A 26,589-nucleotide genomic window follows, 5' to 3' on the forward strand; every position below is an offset into this window, starting at 1 on the left:
CCCCCCCCCCCCCCGACAAAGAAAGAAGGGCCTGGGTGCTTATAGCAGGCAGCGATCAGTTCCCCACTTGCTCTAGTCCTCCAGCTTCAGTACTCCACCTAACATCAGGAGAAAAGCCAAGCAGCACAGAGACTAAATCAAAATTGTCTGCAATAAACTAGACTCACTGGTAGCATGGCTGATGAATTTTATAATGGGAATCAGTTGCCCAAACATATGCTCACACCATTTCAGACATCCCGTGTTATCCCAGGCACCAGACTAGCAGGTATGGTAGCCCAGCACAACACTCACAGGCAACCTTCATCATTCTGGAGCACCACTGGAATAACCGACCTAAAAAGACACTACAGCTTTATCTTTGGGCAACTGAATTCCTCTCCTCCATCCCTTCATATATATGTTTCAGAATTGAGTGGGTTTTTTCTAGTCACCTGCAGGGAAAGAAACAAGTCCAGAATCCCACATCTTTGTTTAGTCCAAAAAAGCATCTTGTGTTGTGGGGGAGAAGCATAAGAAGAATTATTTAGAAGTTTTTTCATTCTTTGCCTGATCGAATTCCTCTATTCCAGGTCAATGGCTACATGGATATTCACCTGCAACAGCTTCACACTCAATCCTGATCTGCACTAAAGGCCTCACAGGCTGCTCCAGCAATGTGTAAGGGCTGCAACCCTTTATGGCAAAGGGCCATAAAGAAGCCCTCACAGGACTCACAGTCCAGAATGATTTAAGGTTGGAATTAATGCCTATCAAAAAAACCCAGCAGCACAGAGCTGCTATCTCACATGTTGTTTTCTCCTTCACAACTACTACTTTCCCCTCTTCCCTCTCCTGCTGCAGACCAGGTTTGAGAAGCAGAGGTGGTAGCTTCTTTAAAGGACATTTTATCTGCTTTTGGTTGTAGGTGAGCTCTTTAAGAAAGGCTCACTAAATTCATTCCTTTTCTGTGTGGTTTTGAATACACCGTGTAACTTATAGTAGAAACAGAAAATTAGTATCTCTGTGAGGCTTAGAGCAAGGATCAGGACAGATAACCAGAATTACTTTCAGGCTGGTACCTAAGGCAGGCAATCCGTTTCCTTTTGTTTAATGTAGTGAGGTTAATTCAGGAAGTGGGTTTGGCTAGTTGAACCATACTCTTATAAATCCATGCAAAAGTTTAGCTTGGTGCATATATGCTGTGCAGAAGAGGCTTTCAGCATGCAGTGGTTTAAGAAAAGAAGTCTGTGACAGAATACTTTATCAGTTACCAGAAGGGCAGAAGATGGATGGACAGAGCAAACAGATACACTAGACAGACAGATAAGTTGGTGGAAAGAATTAGTTTGCCTAAGGAGGTCTGAGCTCTGCTTTCTGAGATTCAGAGACGAAACCTATCTGACTCATGCTGTTATTCAACTTTAACAAGAGAGGTAACATCTGATGTTTGACTTCATGGGCCAGTAACAATTCAATTTTCTTCCAAGTTTCTAAATCATTTATGCTCATCAAAAGTACAGTAAACTTCCATGGAGACAGACACAGAACATGCACTCTTTTCCTATAGAATAATTAACCTATAAACGTGTGGGAATGAACACAAAATGTATACGACAGTCAGATGACTACAACGGGCATACAAAGAAGTATTTAGTTTCTGCTAACCTTCAACCGTGTCACAAAGTGTTTCGCAACAGTAAGCTCTGCAGCAGGATTCCCAAGGAGGATCTCAAAACGATACTGCAGACCTAACTTGTCTCTTACTTCTTGTAACCTCTCCTTGGCCAGCATGGCTAGCTGCACAGATGGCACCCTAATGACGAGCATGTGGCCACAGCCATTCTTATCCTTTCCTGGAGAAGTGATAAGGTCATCCATTATACTGAGCGTTTCAGGTGTGCTGTGATCTCTTAGTGAGGCCATGGTCGTGAGAGCCATCAGAGCTTGGGAATACTGCTGAATAAGAAGGTAGCAGCGAATCACCATGCTGTGCAGCCGGGGGTACCTTTGAGGAGACACATTTTTGCGTTAGCACATGCAAAATTGCAGCAATGCCTGAAAATTAGCCAAAAACCAGGACCATGTGGTAAAGAAGTGCCCATTTTTTTCTGTAGCCTTTGATTTTCATGGACAATAATTTTGCACAAAATCTAACTGTGTTTTAATTAAATGAATATAACATAGTCCAAACGCAGAAGATAAAGAGCCAAGTCCTGCGTGCAAGTAACAGGAATTATAAACTTTTGTTATCTTCATTTGGGCCAAAATTTCAGCTAAAGATCTTTAACTTGATGGAAATATAGACCATGTCAGATCCATAGCACAGGCTAATAATTGCTTTGCTGTCCACAAGCTTTTTTCTTCTACGAACTCAGAGGACCATCACTGCTTCGGGTGGCTTGTGGGAGAAGTACTTCATAATTTCACACATCTCACCCTCTCACCAGAAAGTTAGACTTACCATTGGGGATTTGGCTCTGAGCCAAATTTGAACTTCCATTTTGCCTTTTAACTTATATAGCCAATGTTTCTTTCGCTCTCACTACAGCTATATGCGGTGACAACAGATATGAACTCACAAAGTAAAATGCTAAGGAAAAAAAAAAAGATTAAAACCTACTCAAGCAAAAAAGCACTCCATTTCTAGACATACCCCACGAGTTCACTCACCACCATAATACAGAAAAAAACCTATGCATTTATGTGTTGAGTGCTAGTCTTGCGCCGCAGAAGTCCAAATGACTAAAACAACTGAAAGTTCCAAATTTCTCTGGTCTCTTTCTTGAGTAATTTAAGAGACGATACGGGATCTGTTTGAATAAAGTTTTATGTCTGTCTTTAACCAGTAGGTACAGTAGCTCGCTCTGTATACCATAAGCCAGTCATTAAATCAATACATTTTTAAAACACTTTATACTCCTCCTCCCATAAAAGTACCCACTGCATTTTTGCTACTAAAACAAATGGACCCTTTCTGATAATACCAAAATGTCTGCAATGTTTTCAGACTTCTAAGCTTGTAATGGCTCACCCACCCAGACGGAATAACCCAGTTTCTTGAAAAGAGAGGCTAAATCAATAAACTGTGATGCAAAAGCATATCCTGGCTCCAAGGTACAGGTTCACCTCCCGTCAATTTCCTAACCCCATATCAGGGCAGTATTTGCACATGCATTAATCCTCCTTCATCCTTTTACCCATCCACATTTTAAGAACAGAAAGACAGCAACAGTGACCACTATCTCTTCCTTTGGACTTGGCCAGAAAGACTATGAGAAGCTTAAAGAACTGACCTATTAAGATTAACTGACCTTATTATTATTTATCACATTCAGTACTTACTTATTTGTAGCTAATAATAAATATTAATTATTAATTATGTACATAATTATTAATTCATGTTGCTAATTTAAGATATTTGGTATCGCATTTTACTTAATAAATACAGATACATTTACAATTATTAATTATATTGACCTAAATAAAATAGGAAAAACAGTACTGAAGACAGAACAATCCTGTTCTAGTAAATATTAAAATACAATGAGAACTATAGCGTGAACTGTTACAAGGGATCTGTCCTGCTGATACACAGAATAGATTTCCACATCCCTGGAAACCACAGTATTGCCTTCTTTCCTGTAATGTCTGCATTTAATTATGTCTTGGATATGTGCTATGAAAGTAGCGTGTTCTGGCAGCTGCAGGGTACTAACAAGCCACTTTCAGGCTCTGAGCTGCGGGAACCGAAACCATAACCAGCTACTCAAAATAATAAAAAAAATGATGTTTTTAAATAAAATCACTCACCTGGGCCACCACTGAAAAATTTGCTGGCAGTCTCAGCAGAGACACACCACAAATGGTGAGGTATGAAACCTCCGGTACCTTCTTAAGCTTAGTGAGGGCTAAGCCAAAAGAAGAAAAAGAAGAAGAAGAAGAAGAGAGCAGCACAGCTGAGCCTAGACTGCTGCTGAATGGGCCTAATCTCTTCTATAAATGAATGAAGGATATCCCCTCTTTCTTCAACAGCACTAAATTTGTTACAAAAATAAAAATTGCACATACTTCACAGATTCCAAGATCTACATCAAAGGTCATCATGTCTTCACCCCCCTGTGATGGGGCTCATAAATATATCTGTATCCTTAAGATCCCAATTAAGCAGAATCCCAAGCTCCCATGTTACTATTTACCTTTCTAAAAGTGTGTTGACCATTTTTTCAAAGGTTTCGTCACATCTCAAAAGGGGACTTGTGACTCCCCATTGGAGGGATTTGCTGTATTCATTCAAACCAAAGTACAGCTTGTCTTCACTTGCTGCGTCATCCTGTTCCATACAGAGATAGCAAAAATATAAGGAAAACTGGAACCAATTTTAATTTCTGTTGTCATTTAAAAAATAAGTGGAAAGTATTTTCCAAAGCATAGTATCTTTTCTTTTCATTCATTCTGCCTCAGTGATGCTATTTGCTTGTTTCAAAGAATACAATAAAATGTAAATTGTTTTTTTACTTAACTTATTATTTGTCTACAGCTCGGAAAGACAGGTCCTTGCAAATTTTTCAATATATCTCCTACCTGTGATTGCAGGGGGTTTCTAGAATCCTGCTAATTATTTTCTGACTCCCTATGTCTGGCTTTAATCTACTGACAACTGTTATCTCATTTCTATTTAAGGCAGAACCTGAAAACAGAAGGATTATTAATTTCCAAAATTAATTCTTCTTGACTGTCAGATTCTACACATCGCTAATGGCAATCAGAAACTGGTCATTTCTTTGCTGGAATGTAAATCTGCAGACAGCAATCAGAAAGGCAGAATATTTGCTGCCTCAAATTTCATGAGGCCTTTGCCGGAAGCACAGCATGGTCTCCAGTGCATTCACATCACCAGTAATCACTAGGAATGTAAGTAATCACATACAGTCTCCCCTTTTTTTGTGGGTTATTTTTTTAATCATAAGACTGAAAGTTGTTGATTTTTTACTTTTGGGAAACAAAAAATTGTCTAGACCATTTTACAGAAGGTCACCACAATGCCTTATATTAACAACCAACCAAAAAGCAAACTTTGAATATTCATTCACTCCCTCATTTCCACTATTCTGTTTGTTTGACTTAAACTATTTTTTACAGCTACCACTTTAAGACACTTTACAGAAACCAATGGTCCACTCAACACAGTAAAGCCAAACTTGATATAAATATACCAACAAGGAATAGGAGAAAAGGCTATTTTTTAAGCAGGTTTTGCCAAAAGATCCTCAGAATCAGCTGCCTGAAATGGTGAAAAAAGCTAATGGTGCAGAATGTCCAACAGACCTTTCCCACCTCTTCTGTGCACAATGATGGCATCTACTACACCATAACTTGTTAACCTAGCGCACAACCTTTTTTAGTACCGGAGAAGTAATGAACAGACTTGACAGGCTATGCGACATATAAGTTACAGTCAAAAGTCAGACTGCTTGAAAATGGAAGGCCCAGCTCCAGAGCTTTATGGCACGTCTACATAGCTTTGTCTGACCAGAGCATAGAAAGTAATTTCTCATATTACATGACTGGACAAAGAAAAATGTGTAGTTCCTGGGCCTAAATGTCAATGCTACCTCTACCGTCAGCATCCTGGGGCTGTGCACCTGGAGCCTGAGAGAACGAACTCCAACAGAGAAAGAGCTCCCTCCTAACATTTTTCTTTAATACACATCTGCTAGATTCTGTTTGGTGTGAAGTCCACATTAAAATTCAGTTAAAATTGACAATTAAACACTTACCACAGTATCAAATTGTATCCAATGTACCTCATTGCTAGAGCTGATTCTGGACTGCTGCGTTTGCAAGGCATAAGGAAAAGAGCTGACCTGAAGAACAAGGAGGTTGAATGCTTCAAGGACCTCCCTGCAATTAATAACTCTATCAGCCAGACCATGACTAGGCTCACCATGTGACAGGGAACTTGAAATGGCACTGCAGAAATAAGAATGCAAAGAATTGCCTTACTGACATCCTGAGATTCAATGGATTACTCTCTTCCTGCAGAAAAACCTCCAAATGACCATGGCACTGAGAATCACAGCTCAAAAAATTCTTTGGAAGGTGAAAGATGTCAAAACCATTTGAGTGTTTTCTGTGGGTAGACTCAGGCAATGGGGAAAAAAAAAACTGAATAGAGGACCAAAATCTACTGACAGTGAGAAGGTGAATTAGTGTGCCAATTTAGAAGAGCATCACATGGAGGAAACCAAAAATAAGCCAAAGCTGATGAAATCCCTCTGACTGAGAAACTGTTCCATGAGCTGTGGGGTTAGGATACAGCAACAATTTTACAAAATCCAGTGGATTTTCCAGCCTGAAACATTCTCCTAAAAGACTGGGGAACCTGATAGTCTCCTGATGTTCTGATTTCCATCTCCTGGAATTACCTTCACCTCCAAAATATTCAGAAATTCCAAATTCAGTGTACAGCAAAGATAGTAACAAAAATGTGATGGGGGGGATAAGGTAGGAAGAATGTTGCTGTTATCTATTTTCAGCTGTCCTTCAAGGAAAGTATTTTGTTTATTATAACTCTGATATTCAAATTAATCCCACAGCCTTACGCACCATGTCTAAATCACCTTAAGATTATTCTCCTCAGTTTACTCATGGAACAAGAGCAAAATGATTTAGCTTTACTTATTTCTTTCTTTTTCCATAGTAAAGTTGTGATTCAGTGTGAAGAAATGTTTCTGCACCCGTGTGTATGTGTTGTTCTGTTTAGACCTAACACTGACCAAACTCAACACAGCTGTTTTTTAAATCCTTTTCTTACAGTAGCTAGGGCATTTTTCAGATGATGCAAAGAGTTATTTGTCTGTAAGCCTTCTTATATTAAGAACAATACTATCATCAAGGATAAAAACATGAATTAAAACATGAGTGGATTGTGAACACGGGAGAGATTTGGGTTTGAGTAGATAAAAAAGAGGGGAATAGGAAAAAAGACAAGAAGAGCAAAGAAAGTTGCAAAATTCAGCCCTTTTTCCTGGAGTTCAGTACCATAGCACTTACCCCTACAAACAGTCTTGTTAGAGATCCAAAAATCTGAAACTAGTCTCATCTATCTTCAGCTGAATCAGAATTAAGTTAACAAATATCATGGGCAAGCAAAAAAGATGATTTCTGATTTTGAGGCACAAAATGCCTTAGGCCTAGAGAAAGCATCGGGTGTCTCAGATGGTAAGTTGTTTGAAAAACCTAACTGCAAGATAGTGGGAGAGGATGGTTTTCCTTTAGTAGATTGAAGCAGCTACCTTGTTAAATCCACGTGGGCATTGTCATGAACCAGTACAAACAGTGTATAGGGATTCTGCTTCACTCGTCTCATGAAAACTTCAAATTTTGTTTGAATCTCATTGTCTAGCCGAACCACGTATTTCTCGGCTTTCTGATATGCCGTTCCGTTGTCTTCTAGGCCCAAGTCCACGAGGACACCTGTCAGAAAGAAGAATACAACAAAAATCTTTTCCTTTGAGTGCATCAAAAAATGAAGTGTCAACGGTAGGTTGCCACTTGTCCACCAATATCAGGACTTAGCCAAATCACTGATACGCCCTAGTAAGAAGAAGATTATCCGAATGCATTTTCTCTCACAATGGGGATCGAAATGTGCTTCTTGGCTTCTGGATTTCCTCCAAAAAGTGCCTGAAGACCTTTCAAAGACTTCTCACATTACCAAAAATAAAAAAAAAACTAAAAAATCAGACCTCCACAAAAATTTCCAGAGCAGCTCTCAGTTGGCTATGCTCCATGATCCTAGGCCAAACTTGCCCACATTTAGCTATTAATCCTGCTCGAGTCAGAAAAAGTTACCCTGACCTTTCCTTTGCAAAAATCATAAATTTATATAAAACTCTCGCTACGTATAATTTTTTTCATGCCCTGCTTCAACGTTAGTGTCAATACAACTACTCTCTAGCAGTCTTTGTAATGATAGATTGCCATCATATTCATAAAGTAGGCATGATGTAATGTATATGACTTTGAACATCATTTGAATTAAAGAAGCAGCAATAAGCCACTGTAATGTGGGTCAACTATGTATTTGCCAGGGTCTTAATGATTTAAAATAATTTTTTTAAAAAGTAAAAACCATTCATTTAACAAAATAAAATAAAATAAATGTGAAACCCTGTTAACAGATATCAGAAAACCTCTGGTCTAGTGTGTAGCAGCAAATTAAGTAAATACAATGTCTGAAGAAATAAGGAAGGAAACAAAAAAAACCCCATAAAGTTATGTTGAAAGGAAAAGAAACCTGTACTTCAAGTAATCTATTTTATTCATTTCATTTTACTAGTAAAATAGTACAAAACAGAGAAAAAAAAAATACAGAGATGGACCACAATATTGAGCAATATCAGGGCATATCTGCACAATCAAAAAGTGCGGGACTGTTTAGTTCACAGTAGAAAATAAGAGGGGAAAAAAGCCAACAGCTACCCAAACCCACTAACAGACACATTACACCAGAAGCTCATATTCATGTTTTTCAAATGCAAATGCAAGGTATTATTAGATAAAGCTGAAGGCAGAAAAAAAAAATGTTCAGCTGATTAAAAATAAATCCTAAATACACAACTATCCTAAGGGCTTCATTACTTCAGAGATCAAGAGCTAAAAAGGACCAAACATCTATACAGATAGTCCTTAGTTCTATTAGACAGTAATTTTTACCACAGAAATTCTTTTGCTTTCCTGGATACATGTCAGTCACTAACAGAGTGGATAAGAGGGGTCATTCTCAAGGGGGACATATTCCATAACCTGTCCGCTAAAGCTTTCTTGTTCCTCTTGAAGCATTTGGTACCAGCCACGGTCAGACACAGAACCCCAGACAAGAAAACTCACCATCTGAATCCTATGGCAATTATTGTGTGCCAATGTGCATGTATTACTTAGGCATTTATCCACCTAGTAAGAGAGCTTCCTGCACATACCTCTGTGCTAATACTTATGAGAGCATATGCACAAATGTGTACCTAGAACAAACGGCACTAACAGCTCTAGGGGATAAAAGATCTGAACAGCCGCATTTGCTCATCCACTCCCTCTCTTGACAGGTGAATGCTTCTCCAGGTCATACAGTCCTCAGACCTGCATGAATATGGCAATTTCTTTTGACGCTTACGTGGCACATCTCGGGCCCAATTTATGACAGGAAGATACTTAGAATTCATCAATGATACCAACTAATGGAGCTAATACTGGACATGCAAAATACATGTTGGAGCAATTTCTCCATTTATACCAGATATGATTTAATAACATCACATAGTCTGGTTTAACATTCTCTTTTCCCTCCCCTCCCTTTTACCTGATTGTCGAATCCGTTGAAGGGTCTGCTGCACCAGGACTTCTGAACGGGGAACTATAACGATGAAGTCTACTTTGCTGAAGTGGCCCAGATCCAGGCTCTGATTGCCACTGTCTGCTATAGCACAAACCTGGGACAAGAGCTTTCTGGCAACTGTAAGCTGTGGCTGGTAAATTTGGAAGGTATCAACATCCAAATCTAGAGTGTGTTTGTTTGAAAAAGAAAACAAAACACAACAAGAGACATGTTTACTTTCCCACCCCCCCAGTAAACATGACCCTCCAAACAGCCTACCCTCTATTATCAGAAAAAAATCACTCACCAGAATAAATCCCAACACTCTGGAGAGCTGGGTACAGATCACAAATGTCAACTTTCTTTTTTTGATCAAAATACGATTACATATCAGACCTCAAGTACAGCACTACCCATTTTTTATATGCCCTAAGTGTTTTGAGGATTTTTCACAGTGCAACCCAAGGAAACCTCAATGCCAACATAGTGAACTGCATTCTGTTATATGAACCAACACATACATAATATGCAAGCATAGATATATATGTATATAAAATGTGTGTGTGTGTACATACATATAACATAGCTCTAATCTCCTCCTGAAACTTGCAGTTCTTCAGGAGCATCCCTCCGTCACTCCTGCTGGGAGAACCAGCCATGGGTGCCAAGGTTGCTGCGCTCAGGGCACGATGGGATGAGAGCCAGCACACCTATTAATCTGAGGAAACTAAGCCTGCCTTGATAATCTTGCCAAAAAGACTCTAACAGGACAGCAGGTCAGTTGGGGAGTTCATTTGTACATCATCTCTGCTCTGAAGTACTGAGCCCCACTCTAAGTCATGACTGAGATAGCTGTATGTCTATATACTGACTGACAGTAATATACACTGTGAAGGGAAGATGAGAAATACACCTGGGCAATAAATCTCAATTACTGGGTGGTGGTGGTGGTGTCATTTATTTCTTTGGAGGTTTCTTGATTTTTAACAAAATTTTAGTCTCAAATTTCTTTGAACGTAATAAATGCCAATATAACACTAGCCGCAGAGAACTGGGGGACTGGAGCTTCGCTCTCTATAGACATGTACCAGAGCATTCATGTTTCCTCGAAGAAAAAGCATGTTCCTATATTTCAGTATTTCCAGTAGGTAAATTCTATGCCTAGCAATCCATGTTTCAGTAGCCCCTGAATATTTTCAACTTGCAGATTACCAAATTAAATCCTATAATGCCATTACAGTTTTTGTTATGTCAGTTTTTCTACTACAACTTACATTCTGATTAATGGACTGCTTATCATAAAAATTACCTAGGGCAAATTTCTTAAAAAAAAAAACAAAAGAAAAAAATCCAAAACTACTGCAAATTTAATACACAAGAACTATTGTTGCTTTTTTAAGTAATAAGCCACTTTATAAAATCTTGCAGTTTACATGAAAATTGGAAGGTGTTTGGGGCGAAATCCTGGTACGTTAGTTTTATATAGACACAGGTGTATTTGTGTGTGTGTGTGTGCGCGCGCGCATGCTTACCTCCTGCTCAAACCTGCCCCAGTGTTCATTTCAGTAGATGTACTTTGGGAGAAAGGTCCCTCTCACTGCCTAGGAGACTTACCTCTCCTTTTTTTTAATTCAGCCAGATTCCCAGTAGCTTCAATCATTGTACAGCCATATTTTAAAGACAAAACTAGCTCAGAATAATCGTTTGAGAAAACATGAAGGCTTAAAACAGCACTGCTGCACTTTGTTACACAGTAAGAACAAAAAAAAAAACCAGAATTAAAAGATCGTTCTCCCTTCAAATTAATCCTGTGAGGAAGCTCAAGACTTGTCCTTCTGGGGGTGCCAGAACAAAGTACCTGGCAGCCTTCCTAATTGGATCTTCTGACCCACGTGGAGACTATAAACCACCTTGCTTTCATTCAGATCTAACACTGAGCTGATTAATTTAAGCTAACTAATGTGAGTCAAGAGCATACCTTTCTTTCACAGGGAAAAAGCTTTACTGGAGGTTGAATTTGCTTTGATACTAGACCTAGAAGAGTCTCAGTGTTCACAGCAGCTCAATGTATCTTTTACCAATACTGTCATATGAAAAGGAAAGTATGGTTAAAACTCTGAATAATGAAAAGAATTCCAAAATAAGAAAATGATAATTAGCATTTTTAGACAGGCAATCCTAGCTCATCTTTTGCACCTAAGTATCTCACCACATTATGCTGAATAAGACACATCTCAAATAAGCAAATTATAGATTACACTTGCCTAGCACTTTCAGTCCAAGGTCTTAAAACACTTTCCCTAAAAGTTAAAGCCTCAGGGCACAAGTGCATAGTACGTATTATTACCTTTTTACATGTGGAAAGTGAGGAATATCAAAAGTTAAGATACAGAAGGACACCTGGGGAGATCAGAACAAGAACACAGTTCCCCTCTGCCTTAAGCAGAAGGTTACATTCCTTTTCTAGGTGCAAAAGGGTGAGAGATGAGTCCACGCTGCCAACATTACAAAGGAACATCTTCTGTACTCTGCTTAGTGCAGAACAGAAGATCACATATTTTAGCTTAGGAATTATAAAACATAGGGGAGAAAACCTTGCTGAAGGTTACTACAGAGATTTTCTGTCTGAGAGACTGCTGTATTGCTACATTCAGCTGGCAGTATTATTTGAAAGTTGGCACACTGACTGCAGCTGTGCCCTCGGACTCTTCTGAGGCACACGCATTTTGACATTTAACAAACTACTCACTTATTTCACATCTTGCCCATAAAAAAATTACCTGGTTCTTGCGTAGAAACCATGGCAATTGCCTCCTGAGATGACACACACTCGCTAACATCTCCATTAAAAGGAATAATGACACTTTCCCCTCGCTGCTGTAGCATTTTCTCCAGCAGCTTGTCCAAATCATCACCTAGATAAGAATTAGCAACACCAAATTATCTGGAAGCTGTTTCAGACAAATGATGTAGAACATTACATACACACATGTTCTCGCACAGCTGATGTTGAATCTGCAAAGGGGCAAGGGGCTGGAGATACAGGGAAGAGGGAGGGAGAGTATTTTTCTCTTTTATTTACTGATTTGCCAGTTGAATGAATTCCAGAAAAAGAAACCACGGCTGAGTAATTTCAGCTCTGTGCCTTTACAGCTAGCGGTGACATCTGATGATTACAAAGAAACACGCACTATAAAACCTCTAAAACTTGTGCTAAAAGCGCAAACAAGAAAAGACTCATGCACTTACAGGTGCTCTGCCGTCATATTCAGCTGTATAAAGTGTTAAAAATGTTTTGCCACAGGATGCGTAACTCGCACTGCACGGATGAAGGAGACGAGCACCCCTTACACACAGTGAATGGAGAGAAGGAAAGAAGAATGCCTTTCGGTGGAGAGGGGAGAGCTGTATTCAAGTGTGCTTTAACTGCTGAACAGGAGACACACCAACCCTAAAGAAAGGGCTGTCTTGGCTAGAACTTCTGTTTCTTAGGATCACTCACCTAAAGATGTATTTTTGAAATGCGATGCCAGGAAACTAACTTTCCCTGTGATGAGCTCGTAACTGATTTCTTTTAAGAATTCACTGGTGGTAAGCATGCTTTCTGCAAGTGCCCTAGATTGATACTGACCTGGAGAAGAGGGGGAAAAAAGTGAGAGCAAACTTTAATACAGTGTACTATCAACACAACCTTTTCATCCTAGAAGTGTGTGGCACACTGATCTTCGGTCATGGATCTCCACTGCCTTTACCCAGTTGACTGGGAGAGCAGTCTCAAGTCTATTTTGCTAGTGATGGGAGAATTAGTTATATCGGTTTAGCACATCCTTTGCAAGCTGTTGTGCATAGTTTTGCACACTTGGGTGACAAACAATACGCAAAATAAGTATTTGTACCTTAGATGGAATGGAGGATTCTGGGTAAATATGAAAAAGTAATTATCCCTAGTGTGAAAAAAAGTAAAAAAAATGACATTACTGATTTATCTGCCTACAAAGGAAAGATGACTAGTCAAAATTCACTTCCATCCACAGACACTCATGCACACACAAACATCACAGCCAGTCACCAATGCGGAATTTGAAAATCAACATGGTAAAAAGGATAAAAAGCATGTTCTGTTTTACAGTGGTCTGCAGAAGACTGTGGTCAATCCAGTATTGCCATGTGAAATAGCACAGCTGTTACACAAAACAGAGAAAGACAAACCGACTATTTTGTCACTGGGTCACTTCAAGATATTTTGTAAGGTAGCCACACAAACAATAAAGCCTCAGGCCTCTCAAGAAGTAGTAATGACTAGCATACAGCTATTTTTCTAGATCCTCATGGACATCAGTACTCCAAGTCTTGATGGAGGAATAGTAACTATGACATTGCAGTGTAACAATACAAAGGAGAATAAAAAGAACAAAAGGGATTTAAAAGCTGGAACAACGACTCGAGAAAATTAATTCAGCAAAATTGCATTGGTATTCGAAGCGTACTGCATATATACTCACCTAGAACTACTACGCAGAATTCATTTCCTCTTATCTTTGATGCACAAATGGCAACTACATAATCTGGTAGCTTTTGCTGATGTTTCATTTCATTGAGAGACCTCAAGGTCTCTGAGATGCCCTCTGCCAGCGAATTCTGGGTAACAACCACATGCACGAGGTCCCGGGACACACTAGCAATTAACCTAGCAAGCCAAGGGAGTTGACCTGGTGACACAGAGATACACTGGGCGCTTATTTGCAAGGATCGCTCTCTCAGAGTGAACTCCTGCATAGCTTTCAACATGATCTGCTCAAATTCTTCCCTCAGGGGTATCTGGTCAGGACCTACATTGAAAACAAACAAAACAGAAGAACAGTATCTCATATCAAAATGTTATTGAACCAGGAATAATCACGTGTCTGTCTTGATCTGACAAGCTCCTTCACCATATTTTTTACATTTACAAAACCCACTCGCTACTCAGTGGATAGCTACCCACATGGCTTATTCATGTTTTTTCATATTAGAAGGCTCTCTCTTCCACCATCTCCCTTTTTTTTTTTTTTTAACAATGAGGTATTCCATCTCACTCTCAGCTTTTCTACCTTCAGAAACGGGTGGGACAAACAAGGGAGTGGGAAAATATGTGCCTTTTGCATGGAACAGAAGGATTATTCATGTAGCCTCCATATGTTTTTACAGCAGAAAACCCAAATGCTTATCTTCGCGGTCTAATTGCAGCCATGCAGTATGACAAAGCCTGTCAAGTGGTCTTCGTTTTGCTTTTTCTCATCATGCATACTAGTAAACTAAGCAGGGATGTAAATGAATATGTTTAACCTCTTCTTTTACTTTAGTTAAATTAGATTAATTTAGCAAAGCTTCTAACGTAAAGAGGTATATGCAACTTTAGATCTACATTCCCCAGACTTTGTAAACTGTATTGAGAGCTTGAATTGGAAAATAGAAATATAAGCTATCCTATCTTAGCATCAGTCCCCCAGCTCAGCTTCAATTAACATTCTGCTCAGTAAGATTTGTCTCATTGTCAAAGATAGTCAGGAACACATAAAAATATTCATGAACGCAGAGTAAAAAGTAACCATAGCTTAAATTTCCAAGATCTCATGTCAGTGCCAAAGGAGACAGCTTCACGCTTCAGCAGCTTGCTTTTCTATGACAAGAAGTGGGGGCTTAAATACCGGAGATATGTGAAATGCTGGGTTTGGTTTTATGTTTTCTTTCAGGGCCAAAGACAACAAGCAAAAAGGGCAGTGAAAAAAAGGAAACGGAAAGGTTGTGTGAGAAGCAGGGCAGGGAGCGGGTAAATAACCTATAGTACAGGATCTGTAAAAACTGCCGCCTGTTGTCATTTTGCCTTTTTGAGAAGTAACATAAGGAGAGTGTCACCATCCAATTACCATAGGGTGGTAGGACAACTATAGACTTGTAAATGCAAGGCTGTTTTCATTTTTGATGCAAACCGAAAAGTTGTGATGAGTCTAATTTAACACAGCATGGGCATAATTCTCTCTTTATAGTTCTCTTTTTTGGAAATATATTTTCTTTTCCCTTCTAAGAAAGCATCATGCATTCTAGGTCTTTGAAGGTCTCTAAACAGAAAAATAGACATTTATTGACAGAGCAGTAAATCTTCTTCTACAGAAATTAAGTCTGTCTACAACATATCAACCACAACAAAAAAGATGTTATACACTACAAGAAATAAAAGCAAGCTTTTGCTGATTGAGGGAGGTTACTTAAGAGAGAGGCTACAGACACAGGGGTCATCATAAATCCAAGAAAATGAAAATAATTGTACAAATGGAAAGACTTCTGTATGAGAACAAACAGAATTTCATTAGATGATTTATAAGAGAAAAACTTTAAAAGATAGTTAGTTATCAGAAAGCCACTGATAAGGAAACATTTTTAAATTAGTGAAGTGTTTAATACCACACTTGGCTCATGGCAGTCTTTCTCCACAACTACCCAGAAAAATAATGGAACTAATATCAGATGAGATGGAAGACAAAATGATAGATATTGATTTTGATTGTGAACAGTTTCATAAATGCATATACAGGAATCTCTCAAGGTTAAAAGGGAATATTTGGAAGCTTCTCTACAGAAAAGAGTACGCAAAGGATTATCCTGACTTCAGAAAATAAAACTGCAAAACAAATAACACCATAAAATATTAATATCTGAAAGACCTTATTGACATAGTTATGCTTCCAAAAGCACCTACAGTTTAAGACAACATATTCAAATGCCATCCATTTCTCAGTAGACACACTTCACGATGCAGCCCAGAGAGAACTACTCCTCAACCATCTAAGACCAGGCGAATTGCTGGAATAACCTCTTGCTTTGAGGGTCTGAATATCCCTTCCACTGAAGACAGAGGCTTGTTCCTGCCTTGAGTCTGGATGTGCATTCAGATATTGAAGCTACAAAACACCTCTGGGTGTCACAGCATACACATAGTCAAAGCGATTCAGACGTACCACAACAAGAGAGAAGGGAGAATGATTTTATAATTCTAAACAGGTAGTTAACAGAAGGTCCAGAAATCTCCTCCAGCTGAAAAACCAAAACACGGACCTTAGCACTGCGTAGGATGAGATTGTGTTTGTAAAAACGGTAGTGCAACAGTAAAAAGCAGACGATTACAAATGACAGAATGTAACCCATACTGCAAATATGGGCATTTTGAGGTAAAAAAACAAAGCTTGAGTATACTTCACTATGAATGCTGCCAAAGATAACAAATGTGAAATCTGAATAAGTACAGGAGACAGACTGTAAAAAAACACTGAAATCAAACACACCTCTTGATCTTTTTTTACTTATTCCTTTATCACAGTCAGTGGAATTTATTTATAGCAATACTATGGCTCACAATCACAGCTTTAACTGTGTATAGTCTTCAGAGTAGGTTTAAAATGAAAGTGTCAGAAATGCACTTATTTTGTTTGCTTTGATTTGTAATACCATTGTGAGATTGCTCAGCTGATTTCTGAAAACACAACAGCATTATCCTACAATTAATAACGTTGTCATAATCTTACAGGAAAACTGAAAGGAATTCTCGGATATATCTTTTTTCAAAAAAGGAGCACTTTCATAAATAATGTTCTTATGATCTGCGATCACAGTCATCTGCAAACTTATTTTGTACAAGTAGTGAGATCTGAAAAAATCAGGCAAGACCGTATCTATTTCATTCTTCTGTCTGCTTTTTTATCTTTGCCTTTATCTTACTCTTTCAGAAAATACTCTGGAAAAAAGAATAACTTTTTAGTCCTACTTTCTCAAGAAAAAAAGAGGTTCACATGAATAAACTGTTAATTTATGTGTGTATTTGTCTCTTTTCCTCGTCAAAAGCTTTTGAAGCTGGCTGCCCTCCAATCATCTTTAATCTGCCTTGATTTTACAAAATGGGATAAAGCCTACAGTTCAGCGCAACTGTCACAATTCCAACAGTTTCAAGTTTGTAGCAATATTCCAACCAGCAACATGTTTTGATCCCCATGCTCTGCAGAATGTTTTTACTTTTCTCCTCATTAGGCTCTTTAATCTTACAATGCTGGCGCCCATCTCCACATAAGGCCAAATGGAAAACTATTCGGCTTTGCACAGCTAAGAACAAAAGCCAAACTAAACACCTGCTAATAAGGGAACTGCTTTATGCTGAAGGCACGGTGCTCACTAGACTCAGCTCCAGAAGCTTTGCATGAAGTCTCCTCTAGTTGCTGCATCCATCTAAGGTTGGATTTGCTCATGGAGTGTGGTTCACTGATTCGGTTAAGTTTCAATAAATAGTTTACTTTTAATTGGAAATGCTGTATCAGCTGGCTACGTGTTTCTCTGAAGGAAATTTGCAAGCTGCCTCTATCAATCCAGAACTGTGTGAAGCAGCTGGTTTTAACATGCAGACTCTACAAACTTTCCAATGAAAATGAAAACCTCAAATAACACATTTATGCCACTGAGAGAAGGGCAACAGAAAAACATTCAGCCTGTAAAAAATAAAGAAACCCTCTGTCAGTTCTAACATGGCATCCAATAGGCTACTGAGGCAGAGAATGATAAATAAAGCAAACAGGTCACTTAGAGAGTATTTACAACACAGAAGATGGCCTCCTTCCTGTCTGTAACAGTACCGCATCAAGGGAGAAGAGCAAAGCGTACGAACCCATGGGTGAAACCTGCACAGAGCACATTTGCTCCCCAAATTACAGGGTTATCACCAGTTGTGCTTCTTTTGAAATGTTTGCACATTTCATACCATTATGTATTACAGATGCCCTAGGGGAAACCCAGTATAGGAAAAGCAGTGTGCTCTTCACAAAAGTCATTTCACACTCCTCTATGATAAGCAGCATCTTTTCAAATACAGAAGTTAAGACTGAGACTGCTGTGAGAAGTTTCCCAACACTATCCTGCATTATTCTTTAGCTTCTAAAACCTTACTGTTAACACTGCTGCTTTTTACTCTAAGGTAGGGGAAAATGTCTGGACCTGCAATAAGAGAAAGAAAATGTGGTTTGCTGGTTTGCTCTCAAACTTGCAAAGAGTCCATTTCAAAAACACTTACAAGAATGAGATATTCACTGAATCACTTGCCTTAGTCTGAATAACAAATGTGGTTTTCATGTAAACGGTGCTGTCACCAAAACAATGATGACCATCACACATCTGCCAGCATTTGTCACAAAACTGAATAAAACAGACTGAGTGTCCTTAGAAAGAGCTGTGATAACTGATGGTTTGATACCCTAAGCAAATGAGTTATCTGCATTGCAAATCCATTTTCACAAAGGTGACCTGGTCAATCCCCATATGGAGAGCAGAAGCAGTATCAGCCTTTAAATTCACTTCACTTCTTCAGTCTGATGAACAAAGTAGCAAAGTCACACACACTAGATGGAGCCACTTACCTCTTCCAGGCACAAAAATAGCCAGAAAATTGGCTCTGAAACGGACATAAAGAGGGTGGGGAGAAAAAAGGACAGTCTCAAATAAACACAAGTGCTTATGACAAATTGCTTACCTAGTTGGACAAGATACTGAATAGTTAAAAGTATCATGTTCTCCACACTTAGCAGCTGACTGCTGGTCAAACCCAAGAGATCCAAATCCTTGTTTTCCAGCTGTGGAATCTTGTAGCAATTCACCAGCAAGGGACTTACAACAATATCACCGACATTTCCATAGAAATAAGGTAAAGTGCCATAACCTTTGATAAAAGAAACAAAAAACCCCCCAGAAATTCACAAAATACACCACTACATGAAATGTTGCACAATGTATACATTTCCAAACTTCTCCTTAATGTTATCTTGCAAAATATACTGCATCAGTGACTGTTCTTGGCATTATAATTGCTTACAAAATAAATGAGATAGGCCAGTGATCCTTTGCTGTATTTTACAAGTGATTACATACATTTGCAAAAACTAACAATAACTGCATACCGGCAGGATAATAATTATTGTTATCCAAATACAAATGAGAATATTATCTATTTAGGTCTTACCCTGACCTTTAAATACAGATTCTCCATAATATAGTGTACAAAAAAAGAAAAATCAATGGAAGCAAAAGTACATTGATCTTAACATTATAAAAGCAGCGTAAGTCACATTAGCATTGATTCAGCCACTGTGGTATTGCTGTGATTGATTTAACCTTTTTGCCACGTTTCCATTCTGTTTTCATAAACAGGGTAAATAAACATCAACAACTAAACATGCCGTTCTGTAAGGTAAAGCACATGAGCACAGGCTAACTCCTCTTTTCCTTGAGAAAGTTTTCATTTCAAAAAAATTTCCACACAGATTTTGCCAAACCCATCTATTTGGGTACATCTGGTTCTGTACTATTAATAGGACGCTGTTTCTCAGGACCACTAACATTTAGCCTAACTGAGGACTTAACTGGCGACTCTCCAAGAGCCTAAGGGCCGCATTCAATTTGCACTTAAGCTGATGACTGTAGGCACCCTCATCTTTAATAAGGAAGTGTTTCTCTGAAAACCGTTAGAGCACCACATTAGAGCTTTAGAATAGGCTTCTAGAAAACAGCACTAAGCAAAACAAACCAGAAGAAGTGTAACCCTATCCTTGATGGTTTTACTCGTACACGGCCCTGTTAATTCTCTGGGAATTGTGTGTATTAGGATTATCTGTGCAAGTGAGGACTTGGAGAACTTCTCCATTTCTTCAGGAATGATAAACTATGCCATGGATTGGATTCACAGGCATGTTCTGTTAACACTGAAGCTACTTTATACAACCATCTGTTTGATGCTGGACTGAAAAGAGATTTAAAGAGCCAAAAAAATTTTGGCAGTACTAGCCGACCCATCTTTGCTATGTAGTATGACCAAGTAGCTCAGCTTGAAAGGGATATTCGCATTATGAGTCATGCTTTTAAAGTAAAAGCAATGTCTTTTTAAGGGTTAACAACGTACTTTATACAGCTAATGGATTTTAAAAGCCTGATCTGTTATCTCAGTTGCTTACAAGAAGTATGGACTACAAAAGACAAAAAGTTATTATGATTCACTTCTGGTTAGTCAGTTCAAATAAATTTTCTGGTTCTCATGCAGAATCCCCTGGGCATCAAGATCTGGAGTATAAATGCTGCAGGAAATATTTGCTTGTTTTGTAAGTTGTTTACACTGGAAAGCTATTTTCATTGCATGGAAATACTTCTATTCTTGGATTTTACAAAAATCTTATTTGTACAAAACTTCAATTTGGCCAGAGGTTTTGTATAAATTTGACCTAGTTGTGACTCATTTGCAAATCAGGCTCTCCAGAAATCGCTTAACTTCCAATTTTAAGTGTTGAGCAACTAAAGCAAACTATCCATGACAAACTGACTTCGTGTTGTACTTAATGCCAGAACCAACAAAAAGAAATCAAAAACCCCTTTCTCCTTGGGGAGCATGCATTTATTCAAAATGCAGCATTTGATTCCCCAGTGTAAGACTTACCTATCAGAATCACTGGTCTGACTCCCGAGTTATTCAGCAGGTTTTCAGGAACTATTACAGTCTCCCCTGCTGGGATGGGTTGAGGCTGTAAAATTCCAGTTAACATGGATTGAGGAACTGGGACTGACAAAAGAGGCTCTATAAAATAAAGAAAAGAGAAGCTTCCATTACTAAAAGGCTCATACTGTGATTTGGCCGTATGAACAAATAAAAAAAATTACTGCAGATCACTAACTGTAATAAAATTCAAAAGGTCTCTGCATTTCCTGCTATAGTTTTAAGTAATTTAAATTAAGAGCCTATATCCTCCTGTAGCCCCACCCCTAAAATAAAACTTTTTCTGACCACTGAATTGTTGGTGGGAGTGAGAGAGGAAAACACAGGTTTGAATATGCATCTTCAAACAAAGCCAAGTACTAAGCCAAAAGGCCACCTCTAAGATGGAGGCTACCTCTCAATACTGCCTCTCAGTACAAGGGAAGAGACTGCTCTGACTTCCGACATAGAATATATGTAGGTAAGAAAAACAAATACAGGCCAAAATCTCAAAGTTGTCCTTAGACAGTTGCTACAAGGATAAAAATTAGGCTTCACTCATGAAAGAGCAAAAGCAGCTTTCACAAGTAAAAAGAAACAAAGTGCAAGAATTTTGTAATCTGTAATGAGGTTTCAGCGTGAGGTCTGTTTCAGAAGTTTCTCAGGCTTCATTTGGTGGTTTGTAACAGATTTTTCAAACAATGCCATCAACAGAAAAGCATCATAGGCAGCATGAATGAATGCATGCATGCATGCATATGTTTTAGCAGTGGAATTGTTTATCCAATAGAAAAAAACACTACGAAAGACTCATGGAAAATGGAGTACACAGCAGAGGTAGTGGATCTGTGGAGACAAACTCAACAAAAGGGAGGAGATTGCCTTATATCACGTATCTTCAGCAGGTCTCTGAAGCTAGAAATCTACAAAAGCTGCGATTGATTTGAGCTGCTCAAGTAGGCAGGCCTGCACTGCCATGTAACCCTTCTTCCCATGATGAGTGTCTCTGAAAATCAATTCCAAAATATCTCAAAATCAAGCCCTCCAAAGCAGAGTGAAAAATATATTGTGCATGTTGACAATTTTTTTTTTCTTCCTTGTATATTTATTCTCCCACTCTACAGAGACAGGAATAAGTAATTGTTTACTCCCCTTTACAAAGTATTCTGAATCCCACAACCGAAAAGTGCTTAAATAGTGAACAGTTTTGTTGATAGCTATGTATAAAGAGGTACCTACATGGATATTGATGAGTATTCACACATACTCGTATTTAATCCTGTTTCATATCATGATGTTACATATCCCTCTTATAGCTTTTCCATGCACAACAGACAGTTGGTCTCACAAACTTTATGCTTGTAACTGAAGATGACCTAGTGGACATCAGCGTCCTTTGTTAGGCCAAAATTATATAAAGCCCTTTTTCCTGTTCAGGAACTGAGTGTACTGTTTCTGTAGCATGCCACACCAGACTGAGACACAACATTCAAGGTGAAGGCTAATGGAAATCCTTCAAATATGTTCATATATCCATACACCTGCGCAATTTTAGAAGAACTGAGTTACATTTGGGGGACTTAGATAGCTTTGGATCCTTATTAATATTACTCTCCTCTTCCCTTCCTCTCTCTCCTCCAATAATTTAACTTTCCCATTGTCCCATCTTAGATTATGGCAACAAGAACCAGGCAATCATGTGTGTTTTTCTGGGGCATCTGAGAAACTCTCCATGGTGTCCTTAACTACTTCAACAAGCTTAGTCATGTTTTCTGTGCAACACTTAAGAGAAGCAGCACAGGGCTATTGGTGTGGCCGAGTACAGCTTTCTGCAAATGAAATCTGCATGATTCAAGTTTTACCTGTTCTTGCCGAAGGCCGAATTGTAGGAACAGGTACCGCTAAGCCAGGAGGAGGGACTGGGGACCCAGGAGACCATCCCCGGTGACGTTTCTTTGGTGGTCCAGAACTGGACATTGATGCTGAGAAGGAAAGCAAAAACTAACTCTGAACCCCATCCTCCCAAATGACCAGATTCCAGCCCACATTTCCATTTCACATTGGTGGTGAGCTGGTATCACGCCACAGAGCGTCAGAGGTTTACACCTACATTTACACAAAGCCAGACTACGATGTGAAAAATGTTACCTGTGTTAAAAAGTACAGCATTATCATTAATGGTCATGCCAAAAACCAAATGGATCTGTAAAGACTGAATTGCAGAAACAGCAATAATGGGAAGAAGAACAAAATCATGAATTTCAGGCTCAACAGCCAGAGCAGCTTAAAATAAAAGAACGGAGAGGTTTTCTTTACCTTGGTCTCCAGCTGCACAGCCAGGGCTTGGAGATGTCGAGTGAGGCATTGGCCGAGAGACTGTAGAACTCAATACATTATTTCTTCCTCCATTAGCGTTTCCATTAGCAACATCAGTGGCACGCAGTGAAAGAGGAGCTGAGTACAATAAAATACAGAGTGTGTGGCTTGAGACAATCTTGAAAACAAACAAACAAAATAATACTGCGGCATGCAGACACAAAGAACAGGGCAAGATGCGTGACTGAAAGACACATAGTCCAGGGAAGCATGAAGTGTACTTGGCACAGAATAATCTGGGGCACAGGCTGTAAAATCCTAACATTGAAACGGGGCCTCCAGATTTCAGGGTGGGGAGGATAGGTGGAAGAAAAAAATCCAAAACAAACCCCACTAAAATAAAATAGAAAATTACACACACAAAAAAAAATATTGGGAAGTTTGCAACACATTTCTTTAGACACTGAAAATCTAAAAACATGCACATAATGAATTCAGTTTGTAAAGATTTCTAAGCCTCTCTGGTGCACCTATATATTTTTCTGCCAGTCGTCCATGTGCCATACACAGTAATTCACTACAGGGCTCTAATCTAAAGCTTTAGCAAGGGAGACTGGGCAGAGAAGACAGGACAGTTTGCTGTAAAGTATACATACTCTAAGGATTACTGAGGCAAACTATGCTTAATTTTGCTACCTCTGCCTAAGACAATTCTCCAGTCCCAGCAGGTCTGACACCCTGCCAGGACCCACTATATCCAGATCACGAAATGAAACTACAACAACAGAGGATCACAAGAAGTTATCCTCACGCTTCTGAGCTGCTGCTTTTTCTTTTTCAGAGCCTAATTTTTGCAGAAGAAAAAGAAAAATAGCATAAACTGCATAGAGCAGACATGGAGCCCAGCGGGGACTACAGCTCCTTGCCGTATCTGCCAGCTCCACAAGGATTTCGCTCCCAGGAACGTATTCCAGGGGCAACAGCAGGAGATGGTGCAGCAGCTTGCTGATGTCAGCTGCAACAGAAAGAGTTTGAGATGTGGGTATTTGGTTTGAAACAAGGTAACGTGGAACTCTCCAGCCATAGTCATCCAAATAAATTCAGGCACAAGATTCTCAGGTTGCCAATCAGCAAAATTTGAATAATATCACTTGCCCACTGTAAGCTCCCCATTTGTACTCTGAGTCAACGATTTGGTATGGACAGATACAGCGGACATGGGTCAGTTACAGAAGTGGTTGAAATGGTGGGAAGTAATTTCAGTGCATAATAAATTCTCTTTCTTATGCAAATATGGAAGGGGAAAAAGGTATTTTACACAAAGAACTCTTAATGATTCATTAGATACAACAACATATTATTATATACATATAACAATATATGTTGTATAAAATAGCAGATATAATACATCATTTATAAAATGTAATGTTCATGTGCATTTATAAACCAAATAAATCTATATTTTTTCTTATTACAGGGAAGCATGCTTGAATAAGTGCGATAATTTTTTTTCATTGCTTAAAGGACTAACCAGCTAAAGTAATAATCAACCAGAATATCACAACAGAGTACCAGTGAGGGATTTAGAGGCCACAGTTGAGGGTTCCAATTTATTAAACACACAAAACAGAAATAAATAATTAAAACAGTACAGATATTAAAACTCCTTTAAATGAGACTAAATTCCACTTAATGTATCTGGAGGAACTATACCTGTTATAAATGCAGAACAACACAGCTCTCAGTTACTGAGGCAAGAATCAGCGTCATATCAAGAGGTGACTTTTATGCTCTCCTAGATATCTTAGGAAGTGCAAAGAGGGATATGACATACACTTTTACCAGAATGTCAAATCTGAAAGCCAAGGTGTGGCTCAGTTTGGGGATAGTAACGGCCATGGAAAACTTCTGTGCAGAGGACTGCAAGAATATGAGAGTTTTGGAGAATGCTAGTGTAGTGAATGTTTTCCTTTCCTTTTTCCACCAAAAAGATGACTCCCTTATTTCTTGGCTGTTAAGCTGATAGTTCCCTTGGCTCCCAGCTATCCTGGAAAGCAAAGCTGTACCTGCAGCAAATGCCTTTCCTACGAGCTGTACTGACAGAGCCAGAGGTTTCACAACGTTCTTGTTCCGGGATGGGTCTTGAGTTCCACTTAAGTTAACAGCAGAAGACGATTTTGCTGGACTGAATACTGAAGAATCTGAGAAAAGAAGTTATTTAATTAAGTAATGATTAAAAACTATATATATGTATGTGCATATGTAATTGGTATTATATACACATGATCAGTCTCATACATTTATCTGGACTCATCTCTGCATATAATGCAAACAATTTTTTTACACGCCTAAAAAATCATTGTGCATTGGTATCCTTTAGGAGTTGTAACAAACATTTAACTGGGCATTTCTATAGAATCTCATAGTCTACTGATTGATCTCTTTCACAATATTTTGTATGAACATACACTCGAAACGTATTTTAACTGTAGAAAGGGCTATCTCATTGCTCCTTAAAATACCCCTGTGGGATAGGCAAGTAAACACAGCTATCCCATGTTACAGATGAGAAAGCTAAGGCAAAGAGCTCACGTGACTTGCCCCCAGCAAGCATAGGCAATAAGCACTGGAATAAGTTGCCTAAAAAGGTGGTGGAATCTCCGTCACCTGAGATTTTCAAGAACAAGTTATCGAACCTCTGTCAGACACAGCTGAGCTTGATTTAGGGCAGAAAAAAATATCAAGCACATACTCTCCTTGCAGCACTACTGTCTATAAGGCTATGAAAAGTATATGCCCATTTATAAGTCTGGGTAAGAAATGAAGAGTATCTGAGCCCAAACTCTTTGCATGAATTAACAAACAGCAACTCCTTAGAGCACTTTACCAAGGCTGAAAAATATTAGCCCTATTTTATAGATGGATAAACTGAATAACAAACAAATTCTAGTACCTGCCCAGTATAAAACTGTAAATCAGAACTGATTCCAAACCTCTCAGCATGTAGGCCCCTACTTTAACATCAGGCATTTAATATCTGCAATTTACTTCCAAGAAAAATTTGACATTCGGATGCTGATACACTGACAAATCCAAATTCTTGTAACTGGGGTGAAAGAATATTAACTCAGCGTTTGTCCAGAAAGTAGTTTGCAACAAGTAGGCAAAGTAGGCTAAGTTCACCTACAGATGTCCTAGTAAAACAGCCAGGGAAAGAAAACAGAAGGCAAAGACCAACTTGATCTGCCAAATACATTCACACTCAGGCCACACACCATTTGGCGGAGGAGGGTGGGGAGGAGAGTCTGCTTTGCCAGATGGAGTAACTGGGATGGGGAACGAACACAGAAGCCTCTGCTGCTGCTGCTCCACCAGAAAACCTTGTCAC

General features: G+C 38.9%; 1 protein-coding gene across 1 annotated transcript in view; it reads right to left on the reverse strand.

Moving 5' to 3' along the window:
* The window catches only part of GREB1L (growth regulation by estrogen in breast cancer 1 like), an 81,301-nt gene that overhangs the window by 21,725 nt on the left and 32,987 nt on the right, over positions 1–26,589 (reverse strand). Inside the window, exons 7-19 of the mRNA XM_019473761.1 lie at positions 25,268–25,402; positions 23,202–23,339; positions 22,748–22,867; positions 20,850–20,987; positions 18,900–19,085; positions 13,858–14,184; positions 12,858–12,986; positions 12,136–12,270; positions 9,341–9,538; positions 7,278–7,458; positions 5,760–5,952; positions 4,179–4,312; positions 1,648–1,987 (exon numbers count right to left, since the gene is read on the reverse strand). Of these exons, the coding sequence (XP_019329306.1) occupies positions 1,648–1,987; positions 4,179–4,312; positions 5,760–5,952; positions 7,278–7,458; positions 9,341–9,538; positions 12,136–12,270; positions 12,858–12,986; positions 13,858–14,184; positions 18,900–19,085; positions 20,850–20,987; positions 22,748–22,867; positions 23,202–23,339; positions 25,268–25,402 (2,354 nt within the window). The remainder of the gene's footprint in view (positions 1–1,647; positions 1,988–4,178; positions 4,313–5,759; positions 5,953–7,277; positions 7,459–9,340; positions 9,539–12,135; positions 12,271–12,857; positions 12,987–13,857; positions 14,185–18,899; positions 19,086–20,849; positions 20,988–22,747; positions 22,868–23,201; positions 23,340–25,267; positions 25,403–26,589) is intronic.

Source organism: Aptenodytes forsteri, unplaced genomic scaffold (assembly GCF_000699145.1).
Source record: "Aptenodytes forsteri isolate BGI_AS27 unplaced genomic scaffold, ASM69914v1 Scaffold23, whole genome shotgun sequence".
In the NCBI taxonomy this organism is placed as follows: Eukaryota; Metazoa; Chordata; class Aves; order Sphenisciformes; family Spheniscidae; genus Aptenodytes; species Aptenodytes forsteri.